General features: G+C 33.9%; 1 protein-coding gene across 1 annotated transcript in view; it reads left to right on the top strand.

Moving 5' to 3' along the window:
- The first annotated feature begins 926 nt into the window (after window positions 1–926).
- LOC143227954 (uncharacterized) overlaps window positions 927–14,108 on the top strand; it is a 40,707-nt gene continuing 27,525 nt past the window's right edge. The window contains exons 1-2 of the mRNA XM_076459303.1: window positions 927–1,004; window positions 4,666–5,189. Coding sequence (XP_076315418.1) covers window positions 4,705–5,189 — 485 coding nt within the window. The 5' untranslated portion in view covers window positions 927–1,004; window positions 4,666–4,704. The remainder of the gene's footprint in view (window positions 1,005–4,665; window positions 5,190–14,108) is intronic.

The following is a 14,108-nucleotide window of genomic DNA, read 5'->3' as shown; positions in this document are numbered from 1 at the left end:
AGCCGATGGTAACACAGTGCCACGGACGAGTTAATTCGTTCTCAATTATACCTAACTTCAACGCTAGATGTCAGCACCATACATGCATTTAACCTACTTACAAACTGTTTCACTTTCGATCCAAAATGGCGTCACGGGAAAAGTTACAAAATGAAGAAGCATTACTGTTGTATTGTAGCAGCTGAAACACTTGGCAGTCAACAGGTTAATAGATGATCTCCAGAAAGGTGTATAATCTACCGCGAATAAATTATACGTTATAGGATTTTGCCCATATAGCTAACGAGGTTGATCGGGCGGTAGCTGTCCTGTTTATTCACTAGCTATGAAACGTTAAAATAGTAGACTGCTTTGAATGAACGGTTGAATAATACTTTGGCTTTGTTGGTTTAGTTTTTATTCATGTATCGTTTGTATAAGGTAGAAAAAATAGATTACAATCAGCAGATGGCGTTGTGCAATGTTTAGTGGATAATTGTTAATATTAATGTAACAGTTGAAACATATAAATATTTAATAACATAGGTAATGGAATAAGACCCTTCATATCTTGAGCCCGAGAAGTCCCTAATCTAACTTTATTTATTTTATAAAAGTACCTAAAATTATATGTTTAAGTTTTCAGTTTTTATTTGTTAGAAATATTTCATTATTACGTTTTTACATTTCCGTCCAGATGAGTGTTATCAAAGTCTCCAAATGCGTTTACAGCTTACTTTCTGTGCATCAAATTCTTTAAATAACGAAACAGCCTACAGTTTCGGTAATTTTGACTCTGAATTCATTGTTTCGATCTCAAAAAAATTTCAATGTACTCTGGAAAATATATCGATGACTAGAAAGAACCATACTGGATAACTGGAATTATAATTAATACAATGTATATATTCAAATAGAGGGACAAAACAGGAAAAAGGCTGAATGATCGTGATTGGACAAAAATTATGAAACGTCAGTGACACGAGGATGATTTTCCTGACGGGCCGCGTTCTACGATATGATAAGTAGATAACACTGTTTGTCCTAAAATTTTCATTTTTTTGCGTTATTGGTTTCCTGTTTTTTTATTTCTGTTTAAATATGTCATCTATATGTGCATATATGTATATAAATATGGTATCCAGTTAGCCAAATAATCCACTTTAGAGTTTCTACTAATGAAACTGAAAATAATTTGTTCGCCCTCCAGTAGCACAGCGGCATGTCTGGGGACATATACCACTAGAAACCGGGTTTCGATGCCTGTGGTGGACAGAGCACAGATAACCATTTGTTTAGCTATGTGTTTAATAATAAACAACAATAATTAGTTCAGTGTATCTAGTATCTGTTGGGTCAGCTGTACGTTTATTAAATCACAGCACTTATACCCAAGGTTCGTTTTCCCGCGGTGGGCAACACATGGCCCGAGGTGGCTTTGCGCTGAAACAAACAAATCAGTGTATTTGGCTTCTTTGCGGCTCAGCAGTAAGTCTTATAACTCTAGAAATCGAGTTTAGATACGCGCAGTGGACAGAACACTGATACCCCACTGTGAAACTTTGCCCTGAACAACAAATATATCAATAAATACCCTTTAATGCTTAGCACAGGAGGAATAAAAAAGAAGTCGTGAAGGTATTTGCATTATAAATGATTTTATTTTCTGACATGCTCTACGTATAGAGGATTACATATATATACTTATAGCCTGTTTTTGTACGCTGAGTAATATGGTTAAAACGTACGGAATTTCACTAATCTCCATGCTGCCAGTAATGGAAATTTCTTGTTAGTGTTAGATTAACGTGGATCAATAGCAGTAAGATATTGTAATATTAAATATATGACACAACGCTACTTTACTGAGACATATTTGTTTCGTTCTTCAGTTAGTTATTGTTCAGCTCTGAAAATATAGCATTGTAATGTTTTTCCCACATCTCCGGTAATGTCTGTTTTTCCTTCATACCTAACATAGAAATCTTTTCAAATGGAGTTTTGCTGAGTTGCCGAATATAACTTGAATTATTCGTGAAATGCCTTATTTGTGATTGTGTTGAGTGTAAGATTTTCGTTAAATACGTTAACGATGGTTTGTGTAACACAAAACACTAATTGAATGTGTTAATTATGGATCTGTTTAAAGCAAGATATTTTACTAAGCTGGCTTAGCTCTTAGCAACATGTTCTATTTTAGAAGTCCCACGTGATAAACGCGCATGCGAACTCGAAGTTAAAATGACGTCACATTTTAAAGCTATAGTTTAATTTTAAATCGTGCTTAAGCCTATAAATACGGTAGTTTGTGTGAGATATATAGCTTTAGTGATTTTGGTTTCTTAATTTAATTTCGCGCAAATTTCTGGAAGACCGTCCCCGTGTGTTGTCCCTAACTCATAAAAGAAAGCAGCTAGTAAACATCACCCACCGCCAACTCTTGGGCTACTCTTTTACCAACGAATAGTGGGATTGACCATCAAATTATAACGCCCCCACGGCTGAAAAGGCGAGCATGTTTGGTGCGAAGGGGATACGAACGCCTATGTGTATAACACATGAGCTGTTTTCATCTCTTTAATTAATTTCAAGTGTTGATTAGTGTAATTTTGACAATATAAGAAAAGAAACATAAACCTTAAAACAGTTTAATCTTATTAAACATGTTATTGAAGTAAAACTATCAACAATTTGTACCAATATTACTGTGAGGGTTGTGAGGGTATTTATATCCAATATCTCTAAAATATGAGGGTTTTCCACGTATTAAATATGTTGGTAGCATGTTCCTTCCACGTATTTTTATATAAAATATGTTGGTAGCATGTTCCTTCCACGTATTTTTATATAAAAAAAGTTGGTAGCATGTTCCTTCCACGTATTTTTATATAAAAAAAGTTGGTAGCATGTTCCTTCCACGTATTTTTATATAAAATCTGTTGTTAGCATGTTCCTATTAACATCATCTTCTTTCAGGGTTAAAAATTTGATTAACATTTGAATCCGAAGAAAGATCACTTTGTTTTCTACTTAATACAGTAAAACCTGTCTAAGGCGGAATTGCATGGGACCGAATAATATTTCCGGCTTAATCAGGTTTTCTGGTTTAGACCTGTTAAACATGCATTTCATTAATTATGTATAGTTTTTAAACGGAACGTTATACTTGCTTGACTCTAGGGAAGTAAGACGTCTGTGAATAAAGTTATTATACTGTTTATGTTATATTTATTAGAATAAGAACAAAAATAGACATTCAAAATATACATAAGTACACAAATTCTTAATCAAATTTATTTAAAGAAAGTGTCCAGTTTCAACTGTCTCGTTGTTTCAATGGACTTTCTCATGTGGTTAAAAGAAAACACCAATTCTACGACCTCTTCATGAAGTTCATTTTCCCCCCTTCATTTTTGTATACAATTTGATAACGTTAATACAACGTAACACTTGTGATGAAGTAGGAATTTCTATTTTCTCACTATCTTTTCCATTTTGTTCATCTTCTGAATCTCCCACACTGTTACCATCTTGTGATTCTGTTATAGATTTTAAATCAGTTTCATCAGTTTCTGTTAAAACATTCTTGTGAACGTTCACAAAACTTTCCACGTTCACAGAATCATCTGCATCCATCAGAGTTTGGATTTCACTAGAATCGTCATAACAAACAACTTTAAAAAACATGAAGGCATTAAGTAAATTTTCCTTAAATTTTAAGGAAGATAGGAATTTATTATTTTTCTCGTGAAAATTATTTAAAGAGTAGAATTTTTCACTTAAAAGACATATATTTCTACAAATCATGAATCTAATTTAACTGTAAAAATAATGACGTCAGAAAAAAACAATATATTTAACCAATACTTACTGTAACAAAATGTCCGAGAATTTATTAAGATTTAAACAAATTATTAATTAAACAAGAATTTATTAATATTTAAAAAAATTATTAATTAAACAAGAATTAATTAATATTTAAACAAATTATTAATTAAACAAGAATTTATTAACATTTAAACAAATTATTAATTAAACAAGAATATATTAATATTTAAACAAATTATTAATTAAACAAGAATTTATTAATATTTAAAAAAATATTAATTAAACAAGAATTTATTAATATTTAAACAAATTATTAATTAAACAAGAATTTATTAATATTTAAACAAATTATCAATGAAACAAAATTTTATTAATATATAAACAAATTATTGATTAAACAAGAATTTATTAATATTTAAACAAATTATTAATTAAACAAAAATTAATTAATATTTAAACGAATTATTAATTAAACAAGAACTTATTAATATTTAAACAAATTATTAATTAAACAAGAATTTATTAATATTTAATAAAAACATTTTTTTCTGATTTTCTCAGGTTCTAAGCCTACTTGTAGATAGATGAGGTAGGTGAAAGATAGGTTTCTGTCTGCGTTACGCAGGTTCCACCATATAGAGGGCCTCATATAAGAGAAATCTTAAGATAATACTGCAAAATTTTGATGTTTCTGGCTCAGACAGGTTTTACTGTATTATTTTGTAAGGAAAATAACGTTTCATAATGTATTGAGCTTTTGACAAAAATCTTAGAGAAAGACAGAGAGAGAAAGGTTACAGAGGAAGTAGATTACCCCATTATAATTGTCCATTTGTTTGTCTGACCACTGCTATACAGGTACTGTAAAGTGGACTGTCCTATGTGGTGACTGAAATTATGAATGCTCGGTGGAAGAATCCTTATTTTACGAAGGAAGACGAATGTCTCTATATAAGACAGAAAGCCCTGGGGGTACTACCAAACAATGACGAAGACGAAGAAAATAGATTTAATCTGTTGAAGGAGATGATGTTGAAAATCATTCATTTATCCGAATCGGAAATAAATGAATCTGTGGAAGAGGAGGACACCGACAGTGCTGAGAACAGAAAGAAAAAAACAGTTAGGAAAAGAAAACGTGTGAGAAACAGATCGAATGGCGACCGAACGATACACTTAACAGGGAGAACTGGTGAAGACATGGGCAAAGAACACGTGGAACCTCCAAAGAGCAGGCGGTTAAAGTCGTGCTCCAAACCTCCAAAACCGTTCGAATTTAAAATGTCAAGTTCGAGACGTGTGAAACAGAAAGATGCAGATGGAAACAACGCTGAGAGAAAAGAAGGTGCTAAACTGAAGTACAGAAGGCGTCTGATAACAAGGTTAGTGTGCAAAAAAATACTGTGTTCGTTACGATGTTGTAATGGTTAACAGACTTTGTGGGGTTTGTTTACGTTTTATTTTTTGAATTTCCCGCAAAGCTACACGAGAACTATCTGCGCTAGCCATCGCTAATTTAGCAGTGTAAGACCAGAGGGAAGGCAGCTAGTCATCACCACCCGCCGCCAACTCTTGGGCTACTCTTTTACCAACGAATAGTAGGATTGACCGTACCATTATAACGCCTTCACAGCTGAAAGGGCAAACATGTTTGGTGCGAAGGGAATTCGAACCTGCGTCTCTCAGATTACGAATTGAACTCTTTAACCCACCTGGCCATGCCGGGCCATGACTTTGTGGGGACACCTTGTATTAACAAACAAAGATGTATTATTTTTTTTATCATATTCTCATATTTTCCTAAAGAAATAAAATGAGAGAAAAAAAGGGATCTAATAATTTCAACATAGATCGTGTTTAGATTTTGAATAGAGCAATAAGCTCGGGTAACCTTAAAAATGTTTCGTCACTGAATTTATTAACAGAACGAGCCCCGCCCATGTCGCGAAGCGCGTGCACCAACATAATAACAGATCCCGCAAAAAGTCTAAGAACATATTAAAGAGTATTACTAAAGTAGCTATTGTGTTATTTTGTTTTACTAGTGACTGGATTTCTATTAAATAATTCTTTCTAAGTTATGAAAAAAATAATAATATTTTCGTTTGATGTTTTTTTTTTCTCGAATCTGTGTTAAAATATAACAAGTTGGTGTTGCATGATTTTTTCTCCCGTCAAACAAAAGTTTCAATCTCACTAAACTTAATGGTCATTCTGTCTATCTGTCTGCCTCAGAGGCGGAACTAACCAGGGGCAACATCCCATAGCCGACCCGCAGTGGCACGGCGTATATTTGCGGACTGGCACAGCTAGAAACCGGGTTTTGATACCTGTGGTAAGCAGAGCACAGATACCTAATAGTTTTGTACTTAATTTCAAACAAACCAAACAAAGCTACAGGACGCATGCCCTCTGGTGGCCTGGTCTGGTTCTATCTTCTGAAGAAAAACAACAACAACAAAAGAAACGGGTGTCACATATTTCTTTGCCACAGTTCCTGAACTGTTTGCTCTGCCACCGGTCTCTCTGCCGTTATTTATCTGTTTGTCAGTCTTCATCTACCTATCTATATTTTCTTATTAATATCTATCTTCCTGCTTGTCTCTCTATATTTTGAGTTTATATTTGTCTTCCTATTTGTGGTTTTCTATCTGTCTGTTTGCGATAGTTCTTTCTATGTGTGTCTGTAGAGGCTACAGCCGGTTCAATCACAGGACCGGGATTCAATCTCAATCACACGAGATGTATCAAAAATTAATAGTCATTGATCCGCACGACCTTAAAATCCACACTGCTGTCCTAAAATATTTTCTTTTAAATGGTCCATATTATAAAGTAATGCAATTGGTTCGACATATTAGAACATACACGTATGACCTAAAATATGAAGCCGTATAAGAAACCCACACGACAAGACAATGCAAGTGTTCATATAAAGCAACATGCGTTATCAAGACAGCTATAATGATTCGTCGTTTAATATAAATACATAATTTAACAAAAGAACGGGAAAATCTGTGTGTGTTTTCTTATAGCAAAGCCACATCGGGCTATCTGCTGAGCCCATCGAGGGGAATCGAACCCCTGATTTTACCGTTGTAAATCCGTAGACTTACCGCTGTACTAGCGGGGGAGCGAACAGGAAAATTGCCTGCAGACAGTCTACGAAGTAAAACACGTGACGTCAGAGTGGTCACTGATAAGGCTCTATTTTTACTTATACGTAATAACAAATTTATTAATGTTTTTTTTACATCTTTTAAGATTAACAAAACGTGTCTTTCTAATTACTTCCCGACTTTAAACTTTCGTCGACAAAATATTTTAACTACAAGTACAGTTAAAAAATAGAGAAATACTTGTTTCTTAATACAACAGAGTTTCGTAACGGAATTATAAAATCCACACCAGGCTCTTGTTATTTTGTCACATGTTGCACATATTGAAATATAGAAGTTTTTTAACTGAATGATTTATTTCCCTGTCATAATATTTTTATTGCGTCATGTCATTTCTACAGAAGTGTTGAATTGGGACAAACCTGTTTCAATATATATATATATACTTCTCTTCGGTGAATTAAAGTATCACGTGACGTACAATTAATCATTATCGAACAGACCTTGACACCCGATAAATAAAGAACCAATAGATTCAGAGACGCCAGATGTAGGTTTCCAGAGACTTCAACTAATATATCTATGACTATTCTTTCCTTCACGATAAAATATAAAGGTTAGAATTAAAATGACTTGTCCACTTAATTTCGGTCAACTAGTAAGAAAATGAGTTGCTATTTATTTCTCTGTTTTATATATTTAAACTTTAGGTATAACAAGAAAAACCCGATGTTTCTACCAATCACATACTTTGATCCTTTATGTCTTCTTAAGGGTTCTACAACATTTTTTTTTCTATAAAAGTATTTTCCGATTGCTAATCAATTTAGAAAATTACAACATTAGAGAAAAACGAACAAAACTTCGAACTTTTCTGTAAGATTTTCACAACATATAACACTGATGTAGTCACTACCTTGTTGTTCTTAACATGACAACATATAACACTGATGTAGTCACTACCTTCTCGTTCCTAACATCATAACATATAACACTGATGTAGTCACATCCTTGTTGTTCTAACATCACAACATATAACACTGATGTAGTCACTTCCTTGTTGTTCTAACATCACAACATATAACACTGATGTAGTCACTACCTTCTCGTTCCTAACATCATAACATATAACACTGATGTAGTCACTTCCTTGTTGTTCTAACATCACAACATATAACACTGATGTAGTCACTACCTTGTTGTTCTTAACATGACAACATATAACACTGATGTAGTCACTACCTTCTCGTTCCTAACATCATAACATATAACACTGATGTAGTCACATCCTTGTTGTTCTAAAATCACAACATATAACACTGACGTAGTCACTTCCTTGTTGTTCTAACATCACAACATATAACACTGATGTAGTCACTACCTTCTCGTTCCTAGCATGACAACATATAACACTGATGTAGTCACTACCTTCTCGTTCCTAACATCATAACATATAACACTGATGTAGTCACATCCTTTTTGTTCTTAACATCACAACATATAACACTGATGTAGTTACTACCTTCTCGTTCCTAACATGACAACATATAACACTGATGTAGTCACTACCTTCTCGTTCCTAACATCATAACATATAACACTGATGTAGTCACATCCTTGTTGTTCTTAACATGACAATCTATATAACACTCATGTAGTCACTTCCTTGTTGTTCTTAACATCACAACATATAACACTGATGTAATCACTTCCTTGTTGTTCTTAACATGACAACATATAACACTGATGTAGTAACTACCTTGTTGTTCTTAACATGACAACATATAACACTGATGTCGTCACTTCCTTGTTGTTCTTAACATCACAACATATAACACTGATGTAATCACTTCCTTGTTGTTCTTAACATGACAACATATAACACTGATGTAATCACTTCCTTGTTCTTCTTAACATCACAACATACAACACTGATGTAGTCACTTCCTTGTTGTTCTTAACATCACAACATATAACACTGATGTAGTCACATCCTTGTTGTTCTAACATCACAACATATAACACTGATGTAGTCACTTCCTTGTTGTTCTTACCATCACAACATATAACACTGATGTAGTCACATCCTTGTTGTTCTTAACATCACAACATATAACACTGATGTAGTCACATTCTTGTTGTTCTTAACATCACAACATATAACACTGATGTAGTCACTTCCTTGTTGTTCTTAACATCACAACATATAACACTGATGTAGTCACATCCTTGTTGTTCTTAACATCACAACATACAACACTGATGTAGTCACTTCCTTGTTGTTCTTAACATCACAACATACAACACTGATGTAGTCACTTCCTTGTTGTTCTTCACATCACAACATATAACACTGATGTAGTCACATCCTTGTTGTTCTAACATCACAACATATAACACTGATGTAGTCACTTCCTTGTTGTTCTTACCATCACAACATATAACACTGATGTAGTCACATCCTTGTTGTTCTTAACATCACAACATATAACACTGATGTAGTCACATCCTTGTTGTTCTTAACATCACAACATATAACACTGATGTAGTCACTTCCTTGTTGTTCTTAACATCACAACATATAACACTGATGTAGTCACATCCTTGTTGTTCTAACATCACAACATATAACACTGATGTAGTCACTTCCTTGTTGTTCTTACCATCACAACATATAACACTGATGTAGTCACTTCCTTGTTGTTCTTAACATCACAACATACAACACTGATGTAGTCACTTCCTTGTTGTTCTTAACATCACAACATACAACACTGATGTAGTCACATTCTTGTTGTTCTTAACATCACAACATATAACACTGATGTAGTCACTTCCTTGTTGTTCTAACATCACAACATATAACACTGATGTAGTCACTTCCTTGTTGTTCTTAACATCACAACATATAACACTGATGTAGTCACATCCTTGTTGTTCTTCACATCACAACATATAACACTGATGTAGTCACATCCTTGTTGTTCTTAACATCACAACATATAACACTGATGTAGTCACTTCCTTGTTGTTCTTAACATCACAACATACAACACTGATGTAGTCACTTCCTTGTTGTTCTTAACTTTACAACATATAACACTGATGTAGTCACATCCTTGTTGTTCTCACATCACAACATACAACACTGATGTAGTTACTTCCTTGTTGTTCTTAACATCACAACATATAATACAGTTGTAGTTACTTCCTTCTCGTTCTTAGCATCACAACATATAACACTGATGTAGTCACTTCCTTGTTGTTCTTAACATCACAACATACAACACTGATGTAGTCACTTCCTTGTTGTTCTTAACTTTACAACATATAACACTGATGTAGTCACATCCTTGTTGTTCTCACATCACAACATACAACACTGATGTAGTTACTTCCTTGTTGTTCTTAACATCACAACATATAATACAGTTGTAGTTACTTCCTTCTCGTTCTTAGCATCACAACATATAACACTGATGTAGTCACTTCCTTGTTGTTCTTAACATCACAACATACAACACTGATGTAGTCACTTCCTTGTTGTTCTTAACATCACAACATACAACACTGATGTAGTCACTTCCTTGTTGTTCTTAACATCACAACATATAACACTGATGTAGTCACATCCTTGTTGTTCTAACATCACAACATATAACACTGATGTAGTCACTTCCTTGTTGTTCTTACCATCACAACATATAACACTGATGTAGTCACATCCTTGTTGTTCTTAACATCACAACATATAACACTGATGTAGTCACATCCTTGTTGTTCTTAACATCACAACATATAACACTGATGTAGTCACTTCCTTGTTGTTCTTAACATGACAACATATAACACTGATGTAGTAACTACCTTGTTGTTCTTAACATGACAACATATAACACTGATGTAGTCACTTCCTTGTTGTTCTTAACATCACAACATATAACACTGATGTAATCACTTCCTTGTTGTTCTTAACATGACAACATATAACACTGATGTAATCACTTCCTTGTTCTTCTTAACATCACAACATACAACACTGATGTAGTCACTTCCTTGTTGTTCTTAACATCACAACATATAACACTGATGTAGTCACATCCTTGTTGTTCTAACATCACAACATATAACACTGATGTAGTCACTTCCTTGTTGTTCTTACCATCACAACATATAACACTGATGTAGTCACATCCTTGTTGTTCTTAACATCACAACATATAACACTGATGTAGTCACATTCTTGTTGTTCTTAACATCACAACATATAACACTGATGTAGTCACTTCCTTGTTGTTCTTAACATCACAACATATAACACTGATGTAGTCACATCCTTGTTGTTCTTAACATCACAACATACAACACTGATGTAGTCACTTCCTTGTTGTTCTTAACATCACAACATACAACACTGATGTAGTCACTTCCTTGTTGTTCTTCACATCACAACATATAACACTGATGTAGTCACATCCTTGTTGTTCTAACATCACAACATATAACACTGATGTAGTCACTTCCTTGTTGTTCTTACCATCACAACATATAACACTGATGTAGTCACATCCTTGTTGTTCTTAACATCACAACATATAACACTGATGTAGTCACATCCTTGTTGTTCTTAACATCACAACATATAACACTGATGTAGTCACTTCCTTGTTGTTCTTAACATCACAACATATAACACTGATGTAGTCACATCCTTGTTGTTCTAACATCACAACATATAACACTGATGTAGTCACTTCCTTGTTGTTCTTACCATCACAACATATAACACTGATGTAGTCACTTCCTTGTTGTTCTTAACATCACAACATACAACACTGATGTAGTCACTTCCTTGTTGTTCTTAACATCACAACATACAACACTGATGTAGTCACATTCTTGTTGTTCTTAACATCACAACATATAACACTGATGTAGTCACTTCCTTGTTGTTCTAACATCACAACATATAACACTGATGTAGTCACTTCCTTGTTGTTCTTAACATCACAACATATAACACTGATGTAGTCACATCCTTGTTGTTCTTCACATCACAACATATAACACTGATGTAGTCACATCCTTGTTGTTCTTAACATCACAACATATAACACTGATGTAGTCACTTCCTTGTTGTTCTTAACATCACAACATACAACACTGATGTAGTCACTTCCTTGTTGTTCTTAACTTTACAACATATAACACTGATGTAGTCACATCCTTGTTGTTCTCACATCACAACATACAACACTGATGTAGTTACTTCCTTGTTGTTCTTAACATCACAACATATAATACAGTTGTAGTTACTTCCTTCTCGTTTTTAGCATCACAACATATAACACTGATGTAGTCACTTCCTTGTTGTTCTTAACATCACAACATACAACACTGATGTAGTCACTTCCTTGTTGTTCTTAACTTTACAACATATAACACTGATGTAGTCACATCCTTGTTGTTCTCACATCACAACATACAACACTGATGTAGTTACTTCCTTGTTGTTCTTAACATCACAACATATAATACAGTTGTAGTTACTTCCTTCTCGTTCTTAGCATCACAACATATAACACTGAGGTAGTCACTTCCTTGTTGTTCTTAACATCACAACATACAACACTGATGTAGTCACTTCCTTGTTGTTCTTAACATCACAACATACAACACTGATGTAGTCACTTCCTTGTTGTTCTTAACATCACAACATATAACACTGATGTAGTCACATCCTTGTTGTTCTAACATCACAACATATAACACTGATGTAGTCACTTCCTTGTTGTTCTTACCATCACAACATATAACACTGATGTAGTCACATCCTTGTTGTTCTTAACATCACAACATATAACACTGATGTAGTCACATCCTTGTTGTTCTTAACATCACAACATATAACACTGATGTAGTCACTTCCTTGTTGTTCTTAACATCACAACATATAACACTGATGTAGTCACATCCTTGTTGTTCTAACATCACAACATATAACACTGATGTAGTCACTTCCTTGTTGTTCTTACCATCACAACATATAACACTGATGTAGTCACATCCTTGTTGTTCTTAACATCACAACATATAACACTGATGTAGTCACATCCTTGTTGTTCTTAACATCACAACATATAACACTGATGTAGTCACATCCTTGTTGTTCTTAACATCACAACATATAACACTGATGTAGTCACTTCCTTGTTGTTCTTACCATCACAACATATAACACTGATGTAGTCACTTCCTTGTTGTTCTTAACATTACAACATATAACGCTGATGTAGTCACTTCCTTGTTGTTCTAACATCACAACATATAACACTGATGTAGTCACTTCCTTGTTGTTCTTAACATCACAACATATAACACTGATGTAGTCACTTCCTTGTTGTTCTTAACATCACAACATATAACACTGATGTAGTCACATCCTTGTTGTTCTTAACATCACAACATATAACACTGATGTAGTCACTTCCTTGTTGTTCTTAACATCACAACATATAACACTGATGTAGTCACTTCCTTGTTGTTCCTAACATCACAACATATAACACTGATGTAGTCACTTCCTTCTCGTTCTTAACATCACAACATATAACACCGATGTAGTCACTTCCTTGTTGTTCTAACATCACAACATATAACACTGGTGTAATCACATCCTTGTTGTTCTTAACTTTACAACATATAACACTGATGTAGTCACATCCTTGTTGTTCTCACATCACAACATACAACACTGATGTAGTTACTTCCTTGTTGTTCTTAACATCACAACATATAACACTGATGTAGTCACATCCTTGTTGTTCTTAGCATCACAACATATAACACTGATGTAGTCACTTCCTTGTTGTTCTTAACTTTACAACATATAACACTGATGTAGTCACTTCCTTGTTGTTCTTAACATCACAACATATAACACTGATCTAGTCACTACCTTCTCGTTCCTAACATGACAACATATAACACTGATGTAGTCACTTCCTTGTTGTTCTTAACATCACAACATACAACACTGATGTAGTCACTTCCTTGTTGTTCTTAACATCACAACATACAACACTGATGTAGTCACTTCCTTGTTGTTCTTAACATCACAACATATAACACTGATGTAGTCACTTCCTTGTTGTTCTTAACATCACAACATATAACACTGAT

This window comes from Tachypleus tridentatus, chromosome 10, assembly GCF_004210375.1.
Source record: "Tachypleus tridentatus isolate NWPU-2018 chromosome 10, ASM421037v1, whole genome shotgun sequence".
Classification (NCBI taxonomy): domain Eukaryota; kingdom Metazoa; phylum Arthropoda; class Merostomata; order Xiphosura; family Limulidae; genus Tachypleus; species Tachypleus tridentatus.
Note: the sequence above shows the minus strand (reverse complement) of the source record. Positions and strands in the feature narration are given on the sequence as shown.